Source organism: Scyliorhinus canicula, chromosome 2, assembly GCF_902713615.1.
Source record: "Scyliorhinus canicula chromosome 2, sScyCan1.1, whole genome shotgun sequence".
Lineage (NCBI taxonomy): Eukaryota > Metazoa > Chordata > Chondrichthyes > Carcharhiniformes > Scyliorhinidae > Scyliorhinus > Scyliorhinus canicula.
The window spans coordinates 264165905-264181244 of record NC_052147.1 but is presented as its reverse complement, the minus strand read 5'-3'; the positions used below and the strand labels follow the sequence as shown (position 1 = coordinate 264181244).

The following is a 15340-nucleotide window of genomic DNA, read 5'->3' as shown; positions in this document are numbered from 1 at the left end:
CTGGATCAATGCTGTGGAAACTAATTTGGAATAGGATCTGTGGCTTTAGGATGGATTAAAACCTAGGGTCAGAATTAAAAGGTTCTAGGTTCTCAAATTTAATACATCGCAAAGTACATTTCAGAAAAAAATTATTTAAAACTATACTTGGCAAAGTAATGGAAAACATCAGACTTATTGCAAATTAAGTTCTTGATCATAAACAATTGCTTGGTAGTACAAAACGTTAATACCACTGAAAAGAGATTTGTCGCTGGTGAAGCTTTTCATCTTGCAGTCATTCGCTTCCTGAAGCTGTTGAATTCTTTGAGGCTCAGTCCCTGAATGCATTTCAGTAGCTTGTTCAGATCAGCTAATCATTGGGACATACAGTCTATGTACCTAGCATCGTACAAGGCACTGAAATTCATACAAGACGTGGCAGACAAAACGTCTTTTCGAATTGATGGAGGAATCCCATTTGTGGAAAATACCACTCATGTAGCCACTGTTAGTGGCAGCATGACATCACTTGCTTAAAGTAGAAACATAGAAAACTGGAGCAGGACAGGAGTAGGCCATTCAAGCCTGCTCCGCTATTCATTATCATGGCTGATCATCCAACTCAATAGTCTGACCTCACAATAATAATAAATAATATTATAATAATAATAGCTTATTGTCACAAGTAGGCTTCAATGAAGTTACTGGGAAAAACCCCTAGTCGCCACATTCCGACGCCTGTTTGGGGAGGCTTGTACAGGAATTGAACCCGCGCTGCTGGCCTTGTTCTGCATTACAAACCAGCTGTTTAGCCCACTATGCTAAACCAGCCCCAATCCTCATATCCTTTGATCCCCTTCACCCCAAGAGCTATATTCCAAGAGCTAACAACTTCTAGAAAACTGTTGATCAAACGTTTTGAGATACTTTGCCTTCCCAGGCTAATTGGAGGTAGATTGGCACTTTTCAGGTCTGAAAGTGGCACGAAACACAACGATCAACGATTTGGTCAGGATAGCCAATCATCCTGCAGAATATGCCGTGATCCCAGGTACTTGGCCAGATGTTCCAACAATTGGTTGACCGTATCAAACAGCATGTGCCTTCGACCGTTCATAATAGGCAGAGACCAGCCCGCCTTTGCAAACCCCGAAACAAAACATCTAGTTAGATGCATTCTGCAATTGGGCAGCTGAACAATCTTGAGTGCATTAGAGCTGCACTAGAAGTAAGTTTAAGATAATCAGTTAAGTTTGTAACGTGGTTCATTTACACTTGCTAGAAGCGACATGGCTCCCGGTTGCTTTCACCTCGGCAACAGTGCAACACATCAGAATAAACTTGCCAAGCAATCGGCATTGTTTTCTCCTGTAGTATAAATTATGATCTTTTAAAATGGCATTCTTGCAATTGTCCTAATGAGTGCAAGACAAAAAGCTTTGGCAATACATTTATTTTTTTCAGTATTATTGATCATTTTAAAATTTGACCTCTGGTCTTCAGAATCATGTGAAACCCCAGTAGAATTAACTTGTCTGTTTCCTTATGCAAAACATAATTGGTATGGGAAGGAACAATTTAATCTTTGGCTCTATTTTATACAATCTGAAGGAGAACATTAGTAAGTTATTGTGGGACAAAAAGAGACATTTGCATTCAGAGAATACAGAGTGAAACTTTCACATCACTAATATCTCACTTGGATTGGGATCAAATAATTAACGATGTGAAAATATCACTCTGTTCTTCATGTAATAGTACATTATTAGACCTTAAATTTTCCAAATCTTTGAAAAATCCAATTACCCAATACAGGGCGTGTTCATTTGGAAGAATGGTATGTGCAGAATTCATTTTATGAAGTACGAAATAGTTTCCTGATCCTTTTAACAGTTCAGACATTGAAAGTTTTATAGTGTCAACCTCAGCCTGTGGTAGCACTCTAGCCCAGTCAGCAAATTGTTGGTTCAGTCCCACTCCAGGATTTGAACACGTAATCTGAGCTGTCACTTCAATATATTAAGGAAGGAGTGCTGCATTGTTGGAGGTGCTGTCTTTCAGCTAGCTTGCTATCCCGAGGCCTTATTGGCTGTTAAGGTTGATGCAAGAGATCTCACAACAAGCAATTCTCACAGCGTCTTGGACAACATTCATTACTAAACTAACAACACCAAATAAGAATAACCAATCATGTTTTTGGGATCTGTGGTGTGAAAATTGGTTGGTTTGGATTGCTTTTAATGCAACAGAGAATAAAGCTCAAATAAATATTCATCGGTTGTGAAGCACCTTGGTAATCTTGCATCATATTGTATCTTACTTATCCGAAAGTCTGTTTCTTTCTCTTAAACAATGCTACCAGAGAATTGGACAATTTTAGAAGAATCGTCATGACAATATGTTCTTATTTTTGGAATGCTGTTGCTGCGTTTTACTACTCGCACCAAGAGATCTGCGGTCATGGAATGTCACTTTCGCCTGTCTTGCAACATCCTTATATATCCACTGTTGCTTGTCTGCATCTGCTCTTTGAGGTCCATCATCCAACTACACCTATGTCGACCCCTTCCTTCAGCTGCCCTCCACTTTGCCCTCTAGAAGAGATCTCTGTAGCTTTTCAGCTCTGATTAAATGCCCAAAATACCCAGGGGCTGGTTTAGCACAGTGCTAAATCGCTGGCTTTGAAAGCAGACCAAGGCAGGCCAACAGCACGGTTCAATTCCTGTACCAGCCTTACCGAACAAGCGCCGGAATGTGGCGACTAGGGGCTTTTCACAGTAACTTCATTTGAAGTCTACTTGTGACAATAAGCGATTTTCATTTTCAAATGCTGACATTTTCTTTTCTGGAAGTCACTTTTTATAAGAGTTCTATTTAGTATATCAATGCATTATATCTTAGTTTGCGTCATTACAGAACTCAACCTATTACTAAAATATTCAGTGAACTGTTTAATCTTGAGGAGACTCACTTAACCTCCGTATTCTAACCAACTTCTATCTAAGAAATCACAGGCTCAATAATAAAAATGCCATCAGCACTTTTGCTTAAATAGCAACTGCAAATACAAAAGTCAAAATTTAATTCCAGCATTTTGTGCACAGCATGTCTACTGCTGACCTATTACAGGTAGATGTCATTAGTGCTCAATCGTACAAGGTTAATCAATTTCTGCTCTAATTCAGGGTTTCATAATATTCAAGTTGGGGCGTTCCTCAGCCCATCCACCCAGTTGGCACTCATTTAAGTCCCATGGTTTTGTAGGGCTACATGTTTAATAAAGTTCCACTTCTTCTGGGGAGATATACATTTGGAAATTAGTGTAGGCGACTACAACAAGTCAGTTAACTCCAATTATGCATATAACATTCAATACAAAAGAAACAATTCCTTAGCAAATGAAAGCATTAATAAAATAAGCTGGTTTAGTGTAGTAGCTGTCATAAGTAAAACAGGAAGAAGTCTTACAACACCAGGTTAAAGTCCAACAGGTTTGTTTTGAATTACTAGCTTCTGGAACACTGCTCCTTCCTCAGGTGAATGAAGTGGGTTCCAGAAACATATAGACAAAGTCAAAGAGTCAATACAATACTTTGAATGCGAGCATTTGGAGGTAATTGTGTCTTTACAGATCCAGAGAGAGATAATCACAGGTTAAAGAGGTGTGAATTGTCTCAAGCAGGACAGTTAGTAGGACTTTGCAAGCCCAGGCCAGATGGTGAGGGGTGAATGTAATGCGACATGAATCCAAGGTCCCGGTTGAGGCTGTACTCAGGTGTGCAGAACATGGTGATAAGTTTCTGCTCAGCGATTCTGTGTTGTCGCGCGTCCTGAAGGCTGTCTTGGAGAACGTTTAGCCGAAGATCAGAGGCTGAATACCCTTGACTGCTGAAGTGTTCCCCGACTGGAAAGGAACATTCCTGCCTGGCACTTGTCGCACGCTGTCCGTTCATCCGTTGTCGCAGCGTCTGCATGGTCCCGCCAATGTACCACGCTTTGGGATACGCTGCAGGAAAGGACGTCCCGAAGCGTGGTACATTGGCGAGTCCATGCAGACGCTGCGACAACGGATGAATGGACATCGCGCGACAATCACCAGGCAGGAATGTTCCCTTCTAGTCGGGGAACACTTCAGCAGTCAAGGGCATTCAGCCTCTGATCTTCGGGTAAGCGTTCTTCAAGGCAGCCTTTAGGACGCGCAACAACGCAGAATCGGCGAGCAAAAAATTAGAGCCAAGTTCCGCACACAAGTACAACCTCAATCGGGACCTGGGATTCATGTCACATTACATTCATCCCCCACCATCTGGCCTGGGCTTGCAAAATCCTACCAACTGGCCTGGAATGAGACAATTCACACCTCTTTAACCTGTGATTATCCCTCTCTCTGGATCTGTAAAGACTCAATTACCTGCAAAGACTTGCATTCAAAGTGTCGTATTGCATCTTTGACTTTGTCTAGATGTTTCTGGAACCCACCTCTTCATTCACCTGAGGAAGGAGCAGTGCTCCCTCTGATAGCTAGTGATTCAAAACAAACCTGTTGGACTTTAACCTGGTGTTGTAAGACTTCTTACTGTGCTCACCCCAGTCCAACACCGGCATCTCCACATCATAAATAAAACATTCAGCCATACTAAATTCCTGAGCTGTGCACCTTTGTTGATCGTGCATATTCACATGTTTAGCCAAGTTAGAAATACTGTCACTGCATGACCAAGTCTTGGGAAGACTTTCTTTATTCAAATTTGCCCCTCATTAGTATTAATGATAGATTTGCAGCTGTACATCTAAGCTGTCCATAACCCAAAATAATTCTATCCTTGTTTGTAATTCCTGAGTACAGGCCTGCGCCATACAAGAGAATACTATCTGACAACTTGAAAACCCCTTTTGAGTTAAATTAAGTACATTAAATCGCTTATTATCACAAGTAAGCTTCAAATGAAATTACTGTGAAAAGCCCCTAGTCACCACATTCCGTCGCCTGTCTAGTTATTAGTATCTCCATTTTAAAAACCTTTGTGAAATTCTGCTGAAACAGCAGATGGACTTCTAACCATTTAATAGTATTGCCATACACCTACAATATATATAAATATGTATATTAATGTGCACAAGGAACTCTGCAAATTCAAGGTTCGAATGACTCAAATTTCATTCTGTGAATAATTCCAAGTGCAAACCTCCATTCTACCTCGGGGTGTAATTATTCACAATCCCACCAGAATTTCCACACACAAGAACGATTTAATTGCTAGGACCTGTGCAGCCCTGAACAAACATTCAAATCTCTCAACCAATTCATTGCCAAAGTCATCCATTTCCATACTTACTTCACCATCACTAACACTGAAATTCCTGTTCCCAGCATTGTCACCTCGGGTCTTCAATCCTCCATCACTGTATTGTCACTGTCTAGTAATCCAGAGACCCAGAGTGATGCTCTGGAAATCTGGGTTTGAATCTCACCATGGCAGATGGTGAAATTTGAATCCAATACAAATCTGGAATCAAAAGTCTAATAATGACCTTGAAACCATTGCTGATTGTTGTAAAAACCCATCTGATTCACAAAATGTCCTTTAGGAAATCTACTATCGCAACTGGTCTGGCCGACATATAACTCCTGATCCACAGCAATGTAGATTAAATGCCATCTCAAGTGGTCTAGCAAGCCACTCAGTTCAACGACAACACGGGATTGGCAATAAATGCTGGCCCAGCCAACGACATTCACATCCCATGAATAAAAAACTTCACTGGTGGCTTCCCAAGCACGAGCACACACAACCGTGTGTGCATTTAAACTGCATTTTATCTCAGTAATTCTCCCACTGCCTTACCTAACAACCTATATTCACACCTCGATCGCTGGTATCAATATAGTTAACATTACACATTAGAGGTGATTAAGATCTCAAAAACACTTCAGAAAAATGTAATCAAGTGCTTTTACTGTACAAGTTCTAGCTCATATGTATATTTGGGCACTGTTGTGAGCAGCCTAACTACTACTTGCTGTACACACAGTAACTTTATTGCAGTGTTAATGTAAGCCTACTAGTGACACTAATAAAGATTATTATTACAAGGTTGGCGTAAACAACGTAACTGTGGCAAACTTCTTCATGACCGGCAGCAGTTTTCAGTGACTAATACTACCTATTTCCAGATGAAGTGTTCCATTTTGTTATTGAGTTTCTATTAATACAGAGGTTCCTCAAACTAGCAGTATTATATTGTAACCAAGAATTAATAATGCTAATTTATCCAAGAACCATGCTTTCGAAATGTAAAATAAATAAGCCAGAAATACCAATGTTAATAGCATTAAGACAATTGTACACATCAGCATACCTTTTAGGTCTTCCCAAAAATAAACATATAATACAATTTAATGTTAAAAAAAAACAAAAAAAAAAAAAAACTTGTGCAGGAACAAAGAAACAGGAATTAAAAATGCCATTTAGCGAGAGCTTTTTGAAAATAGCAGAATGGACTGATAGTTTCATGTAGACGATGTGTTATGATGAAAAACATATGTTTGATTGAGGGAAAAGAAAATGTTGCACTGTATTGGGGCGGCACGGTAGCACTGTTGCTTCACAGCGCCAGGGTCCTAGGTTCGATTCTCAGCTTGGGTCACTGTCTGTGCAGAGTCTGCACGTACTCCCTGTGTCTGCGTAGGTTTCCTCCAGGTGCTCCAGTTTCCTGCCACAAGTCCCGAAAGACACGCTGTTCGGTAATTTGAACAAAGAAAAGTACAGCACAGGAACAGGCCCATCGGCCCTCCAAGCTTGCACTGACCATGCTGCCCGTCTAAACTAAAATCTTCTACACTTACGGGGTCCATATCCCTCTATTCTAAACTAAAATCATTTACACTTCTGGGGTCCATATCACTCTATTCCTCATCCTATTCATGTATTTGTCAAGGTGCCCCTTCAACGTCACTATCGTCCCTGCTTCCACCACCTCCTCCGGCAGCGAGTTCCAGGCACCCACTACCCTGGACATTCTGAATTCCCCCTCCGTGCACCAGAACAGGCGCTGGAATGTGGCGACTAGGGGATTTTCACAGGAACCTCTTTACAGTGTTAATGTAAGCCTACTTGTGACAATAAAGATTATTATTAATATTGGTGTAAGAATTTGCTTTATGACCTTTTCAGAATGTTTGGGAGCTTGAGGAGTTCCTGGAAACATTCAGCTACAAGGAATCTGCTTAAAGTCATCACATTTCTGATAGGAAAACTGGTGCCTTCGCAGTGCGTTTTTGTCAAGTAAATGTGTTAATTTTTATTTAAGATTATTGAGATGCAAAGAATGGCATTTGCATTATTTATTGCAGAAATTACATCTCAGGTGCAGCAAAAGCTTCCACATTGTAGGCCGACATATTAAAATATTTGGACTGAATCATATGAAGGAAAGACATGACACAGGATCTGGCACTTGGTACAGGTTTACATATATTTATTCCTTATATGAAGTTACCAGGAGTTTTTTTTCCCCTCCATTATGGGGGTGACAGTAGAAAAGAAAGATAAAGTGAGACTTGGGCACTAACCGTAAGACATAGGAGCAGAATTAGGCCACTTGGCCCATCGAGTCTGCTCTGCCACTCAATCATGGCTGATAGTTTCTCATCCCCATTCTCCTGTCTTCTCCCCATAACCCCTGATCCCCTTATTGATCAAAATGCTATCACAGAAAATGATTCTCAAGGTTGGATCTTAATATTTTGTAGTAGGGCACCACATGTAGCTGCTACTCAACATCAGCAAGGCAAGGGAGCAACAAATGGAATAAAAATGAAATGGAAAAATAAAGTTTGAAGAAGGTATTTATGACTCATTATGCATTTTGAAGGCTGTAAAGAGAAGACACTGCCAGGAAATTGATGGTGCTTTCATTCTTATTTTTATAATAGTTTTCCCCCAAAACTAGAAATACATGACAAACTTGCTATGGATAATTAAAAAATGATAATTGATCATTACCTTGGGGAAAGACCACCATGCGAACAATTTGTAGGCGAAGTCAGAGGGCTTGTTCGGCTGCTCGCGTGCCGTGAAGGTGTGCGTCCCATTGTGTTGCTAGGTGAACTCTGCGGAAGAACAGAAATTAAAATGAGCTGTGAAGCATTATAAATATAACGATGTTAAAATTATTCGAACATGAGCAACACTTGTCGTAAATTACTCATAAAGATAATCACAAACTTCTTCACATCAAAATATCTGAACTAAACAAAGTTCGAGAAGAAAGTCAGAAATCTATGTCAGAAGCCAATTTCAATACTGTAACCTAATCTCGAGTTGGCTTCTAGAGGATCATCCAAGTCCAAAAATAATAACTGACCCAACATGGAAGGGGGTGCAGCAAGAGAGGGTGAGAGCAAGAGAGCGTTCACAAAAACACCCGTGTGTGCAAATAAAATGTTTCCTAACTTCACCCCTGGAGAACCTGGTTCTAACTCAAATGTCCCGCAATCCTGCAGTCCTAGATTCTCCCCGCACCAGCAAAACAGCAGAAACAGTTTATCTCTATCTGTTCACCTTAACACCTTGAACACTTCAATTAAATCACTCCCGAGTCTTCTAAATTTTAACAAAATTTGCTTAATTTAATCCTTGGAATCCAGATGTCATTCCAGTAAATCTATGTTGCACTTCCTCTGAAGCAAATGTCCTAAAGTGTATGGCCAGGATAATAATAATAATCTTTATTAGTGTTACAAATAGGCACACATGAACACTGCAATGAAGTTACTGTGAAAATCTGACTGGGTACACGGGAGGTAGAATTCAGAATGTCCAATTCACCTAACAAGCACATCTTTCCGGACTTGAGAGAGGAAACCAGAGCTCCCAGAGGAAACCCATGCAGACTCTACATAGACAGTGACCCAAGCCGGAATTGAAGCCGGGTCCCTGATGCTGCGAAGCAACAGTGCTAACCACTGTGCTACCATGCTGCCCATTGCATCATAGCGACTGAACATAGCACCAGGGGCGGTCCAACTTATGTAGCTGTGCCTTAAAATTCACTCCCTACTTCTATTATTGATTGGAAGGAAAGAGATGTTTCGATTGCCGAAACAAATATCTTACATAGATCTTAATAATTGAATTTGAGAAACCTAATAGCGTTTTAGAATCACAAATTTATTTTCCACTTTCATTTCTTAAGATGCTAATGCATGTCAAGGTTATTTTTGCCAAAACAGAGAAGTATCATAATGTAAATCATGGAGGTATTGACTGTGGATATTATTTTGTGAACTGGACAAATGGGACAATAGCAAGACTGTTATGTTTTTAAAAAATGTGTTCCCATGATAGGCAGGCTGTGTTCAATGAGTATCCTTAGGCATTCAGAGTGAACTATGTAGTATGGGATTGCCGTTGCATGTATGCCAGGCTCGGTTCTCGAAGCCCATTAGTGGACCAGGTTGATTTTTGTAACAACATAGCAGCTTTCCTTTATTAGCCCCCAAATATAAATTTTTGAATTCAGTTCCTCAACTTGCCATGTTGGAATTTTAACTCACAACAACCAAGTTGCTAACCTAGTACCATTACCACAATACTACAATAACCGGTTATTTTTTCCAATGCGAATCATCCTTCCATTGTCAGTGAAATATTGCATTAAAAAGTGATAGGAGCCAAGTACCACACTAGTGTTGCTAGAGTTCTTCAAGTGATTGTGAAGGAGCTTGGTGGCACCATCTTGGAATGTTTTTGGCAAGGCACCAAGTAACATTGTGAACTCAGGAGTATTCAGCTCAAACAGAGATATCAGCACGACCTGCGCAGCCTGCAAAAAACAGAAAGAAACATTGGGGTAAAATTAAAAGGAAACTAAAATGACTCAATAAAATTTCCGTCCACTCCCATTAACCCAAGTCCCATTAACCCAAGTCCCATTAACCCAAGTCCCATTAACCCAAGTGCAACATCTAAACAGTCCCATTAGAAATTAGTCACCCCATGGAAACCTCAAATAGCCTTTATCAGTATTGGCTACAACATTTGATAATTATTGGCTTGTCTTTAAATAGATGCAGCAGATTGTGTTCTCAGCATTTCAAAGGGGAATGTTTGTTGCGAATATTTGGGTTACAAGCTAGGAACTGTTGGACATCAACCGTACAGCAGACTGCAGGTTTCTCAGTTTCCCCAACAAATTTTTTTTTAAAACGAGAGTTCAACTAGTTCAGTACTCACAGAAGTTTGCACCGGACAGCTTAAACTCAAATAGCATTACTGAAATCAACCACAATGGGCATGTTCCAGCAGCAGAGCAATGACACTTAGATGATCAGCCAATAACCATATTTTAAATATAATGTTCTACTTACTAATTTGTGTTTCCAATTAAACTACCAGTGCTTGCTATTTTCAGTGTGCTTTATTAATAAAGTATGGTTTGGTGTTGGAAAGGACAAGCAATAAGAAAATGGTAAAACAAATGAATTGCACACTTCCAGAATTTCAATGGAAATAACATTCTGCCAACTTGCAATTACTGCTTTTATTTATGTCAAAGAATATGATGACCTATTATTAAAACCTAGCAGAACATGCTATGTCTATAAATCAGAGCCTAGGTTATTATTGAACCATTTGTGCCTGTTCTGGCTCTTAGAAAGAGTTATCTAATTAGTCATACTCTTGTGCTTCTTTGCAATTTTTTTTGTTTCAGGTATTTAACCAATTCCCTTCAGAAGTCATTATTGAAGGAAAAGGTAAGGTCCATCAGAGATGTATATGGTAATTTATGGGTTGATTCAGAAGATGTGGGCAGAGCTCTCAATTAGTACTTTGTCTTGGGCTTCACTCAGGAAAGGATTATTCAGGCATTCTAGTTAAAGAGGAGTGTGAAATATTAGATATAATAAACACAGTGAAAGAGGAAGTACTGGGGGGATTGGCATTCTTGATGGTAGATAAGTCACCAGGGCCAGATGGATTGTATCCCAGGATATTGATGCCAGCCAGGGAGGATTTAGCAGATGGTCTGAAGATCATTTTCCAATCTTCACTAGGTACAGGTCAAGCAGCAGAGGACTGGATATCTGTGAGCACTGCACCATGAGTGCGAGGGATAGGCCCGTCTGTCTGAGTTCAGCGATGGGACAAATTATTGGAAACAATTTAGAGATAAGATAAACTGTCATTTAGAAATGGATAGTCAGCATGGTTTTGTTCGGGTAATTTAATACAACCTATTGAAAAATATCAAGGAGGGTAGTGCAGTGGATATTGTCTACAAGGATTTCAGTAAGGCATTTGACAAGGTCCCACATGGCAGACCGGTCAGAAAAGTGAGACACAGGGGTAGGTGGCAGGTTGGATCCAAAATTGCCTCACTGATAGGAAACAAATGGTAATAATCAATGGATGTTTTGAGAATCGAAAACAGTTTCCACTGGTGTTCAGTGTAGGTGCCCTTGCAATTTGTTGTATACATTAATGCAGGGGTGGGCAAACTACGGCCCGCGGGCTGCATGCGGCCCGCCAAAGGTCTTTATGCGGCCCACCAAGTCATTAAAAAAAAAAAAATTTTTTATTTTTTTTTTAAGGTTAATGGGGGGGGGGGGGGGGGGGGGGGGGGACTGTTGGGTTACTTACTGGTATAGGGTGGATACGTTGACTTGAGTAGGGTGATCATTGCTCGGCACAATGTCGAGGGCCGAAGGGCCTGTTCTGTGCTGTACTGTTCTATGTTCTATATGAGGCGCCCAGAATCATAACCGGGTGAAGTAATTATTTTACTTAATATACTATGCGGTCCTTTAAAATTGTGAATTTCTGAATGTGGCCCTTGCATGGAAAAGTTTGCCCACCCCGGCATTAATGATTTCCACTTAAATATCAGTGGCACGATTGTAAAATTTGGCTGTTTAGCTGATAGTGAAGATGATACTTGTCGACTCCCGAATGTTATCATTGGTTTGGTTGAATGGAGAAGTGAGAGATAATACATTTGATTAGGGAAAACAAAGCGAGGGAAGACTCAATAAATGGGAAGATATTGAGAGGAGTTGAGGAAGTGAAAGATCTTGGCGTGCATATCCACAGGTAACAGGATAGGTGGACAAGGTGGTCAAGAAAGCATAGGGAATGCTACCCTTTATCGGATAAGGTACTGAATACAAAAGCAGGGATAAAATGATGGAACTGCATAAAACGCTGGGTAGGCCACAGATGGAATATTGAGTACAAATCTGGTCATCACATTATAGGAAGGACAAAATTGCTCTGGGAAGAGATTTACAAGAACGTTGCCAGGGCTTGAAAACTACAGCAATGAGGAGAGATTGGATAGGCTAGAGTTGTTTTCCTTAGAACTGAAGAAGGGGTGCCCTAATTGAGGTGCACAAAATTATGAGAGGCCGAGACAGGTAAGACACGTTACCCCTCACTGAGGAGTCAATTACCAGGGGACATAGATTGAAGGTGATTGGTAGAGGGATAAGAGGGGACATGAGGAGAAACATTTTCACACAGAGGCTGGTGGGCGTCTAGAATTCACTGCCTAAATTGATGGTTGAGGCTGAGATGCTCAACTCATTTGAAAGGTACGTAGATCTACATCTGAACCTGCAAGGTTATGGACCAGGTGCTGAAAAATGGGATTAAAATGAGCGGCTGGTTCCTTTTTTCTCTTTTTTGGTTGGTACGGATATGGATGACCTCTTTCGGCACCGCAACTTTTCCATCAATACTATGAATCTGCTTCTACCACCATTGGTCTACACCGGATCTTAATTCACTGTATAATTCTTTTTCCTGTTCAGTTTCTGTCTTTTATTGACACACCTTAAATCTGTGACATCTGGTTACTAATCCTTCTGCCACTGGAAATAGTTTTTTCATATTTACTCTATCAAGGTCATACAGGATGTTGAGCACCTCATTCAAATTTATTTTTACCTGTCTCTGCTCTAAGCAGAAGACCAGCTTCTCTGGTCTCTCCAAGTAACTGAAAACTCATCTCTAGCATGGAAAAATTCTCCTCTACATCCTCCCGAAGATCTGGGCATGCTTCCTAAAGTGTAGTACTCAGAATTGGATACAATACGTCATCTGGGTCGAATCAACATTTTATGAAGATTTAGCCTAAATCGCTTGGTTTTAGCCCAGGTTGCTTGCTTTAAATGCTATGCCTCTATTCATAAATCCAAGGGTCAGTATGCCTTTTTAAACAGCCTTCTCAATTCACCCGATCACCTACAATGATTTGTGTGCACATCCTTTAAAATTGTACCATTTAGTGCATATTGCCCCTCCTTATTTTTCCTATGAAAACATATCACCTCACGCGGTTAAATTTCACTTGCCATGTATGTAACTAGTCTATATCCTCCTGATGTTTATTCCTATCCTCCTGATTGTTTTATATCATCTGCAAGCATGGATATTATTGCATGTGACCCAAGTCTGGGCTATTCCATAGATCAAAAAGAGCAGTGGTTATAACACCTACCCCTGGGGGACACCACGGCACACTTCCCTCCGGTCTCAAACAACCACTCACCAATACGTTATGCCTCCTGCCCCATATTCAATTTCACATCCATGCAGCCACTTCTTCTCTAAACCTTTAAATTTGTTAATAATTTTATGATATAGCAGTTCATAGAATGTTGAATGCCTCATCATTCAAGGTAGCAATAGCTGTTAATGTTCAATCATCTCATGAGCGGTGTATGTCAGGACAGCTATACAGGTTTTAAATTACCGGAATAATACATTTATGTTGGTGACAAGTTCATAAATCTGCTAGGAATGCGCTGAAATAAAAAGTTAATGCTCGGTTAGAATTATTAAACAGAGTGGTGCATCCAACTAAGGTGGGCAATGTTAAAAGTTAAAATGTATTAAAGTCACATTGTCCACAAAATGCTTACACATTTTAGATAACATTTAACATATTTTACTAGATTTAGTACAAGCTTTCTCAGATCAATCCAATTTGCATTGATATCAAAGAACACATTTCAAGTTCCAAATGAACACATATTTAAAGAACTGTGTTAATGCACTTTCAGATCCATTAGTTAACTTATGAGCATGCATTTCAACAGTACAAGCAGCAGTCCTCATGTCAGGGCCAATGCTGTATGTTACTTATTAACACTGCAAAGAAAAGGCAAACCTTATTCCCAGAGTCCACCACCGATATACTGTATAGTTATGGGAAGACAACTGCCATTGGTAATACAGTAGAGTGAACAAACACATAGTTGTTACACAGAAATAGAAGTCAGTCAGGCCAAGACCCATGTGCAGCCAAGTTTTTTAAAAAAGAGCCAATGGTACAGGGAAAAAAAGCAACTTGAGATTAGTAGGTGCAACATTTTTCTACCTGTTTACACTTTTCTTCCAGGCCAATTTCACCAGGCCCAGAGGTACTCGAACAGGACCTGGCCAACACCTCATCACTCAACCAACTATGCACAGTCTGGGTTTGACAGGTGGGAAGGGTATTAGAAAAATTTCAGTACACAATAAACAGCAGTTAAATGATTAACAAACTTATATAAAGCTGACAAGCCTCAACAGAAAGTGACTAGTTGTGTTTGCAACAGAGAGATGCTGCATTACTTAAGACTGTCACCTCACAGAGCTACTAATTTGCCATTTTCTTCGCTCCCATATATATTTTAAAAAGTTAATCATTTTCTTGATTGCGGGGGAGAGGGGGGGGGGGAGAAGAGAGAATTTAAGTTCCCATGGCAACACGAAAGACAAAAGAATGCCACAATCTTGTTCGGTGCTGAACAGCCTAATGTGAGAACAACAATATAGTAATGAACATGCTTCACAACTCTCAGTTGCAACACTTAGATATGGCCTGGATCCTCCAATATCTAAAATTTTGTATTTTTGAAATCCTCTCGAGTCTGATGAAAAGTTATGGGTTCAATATTCTGCATTAAATGTCCAAACAGTGGAACAACGTTTAAGCGAATAAACCTACAATATAACAAACCAAATGATATTTGCTTCTTGAACCTGTAAGGAATTAAAAAAACATTAAAACTATTGCTTTGCTTGGGCAAAAGACTTTGAAATGTTGAATGCAAGTTATGGAATCATACAACTCATTGGAACATTCAATTGGAAGGTGACACTAAAGACTATGCAAGTGTCATATCCATCTCAAGTAAAATGAACAATGCTCATACAAGATGGTTCAATGGTCTCCTTCTGTGCTGTACCATTCTATGAATTATACACTTTCTACTTATTGAGCTCACAGTTCCTAAACAATTCCACATATTTACATAGAACGGAACAAAAAGGTTCAATGACGCAGTGAGGGTACAGTTTTTGTG

The 15340-nt window shown here is 40.0% G+C and overlaps 1 protein-coding gene across 1 annotated transcript in view; it reads right to left on the bottom strand.

The window, feature by feature from the left end:
- Positions 1–15340, bottom strand: part of clasp1a (cytoplasmic linker associated protein 1a) — a 357689-nt gene that overhangs the window by 64167 nt on the left and 278182 nt on the right. The window contains 2 exon segments of the mRNA XM_038790034.1: positions 7989–8095; positions 9667–9810. Of these exon segments, the coding sequence (XP_038645962.1) occupies positions 7989–8095; positions 9667–9810 (251 nt within the window).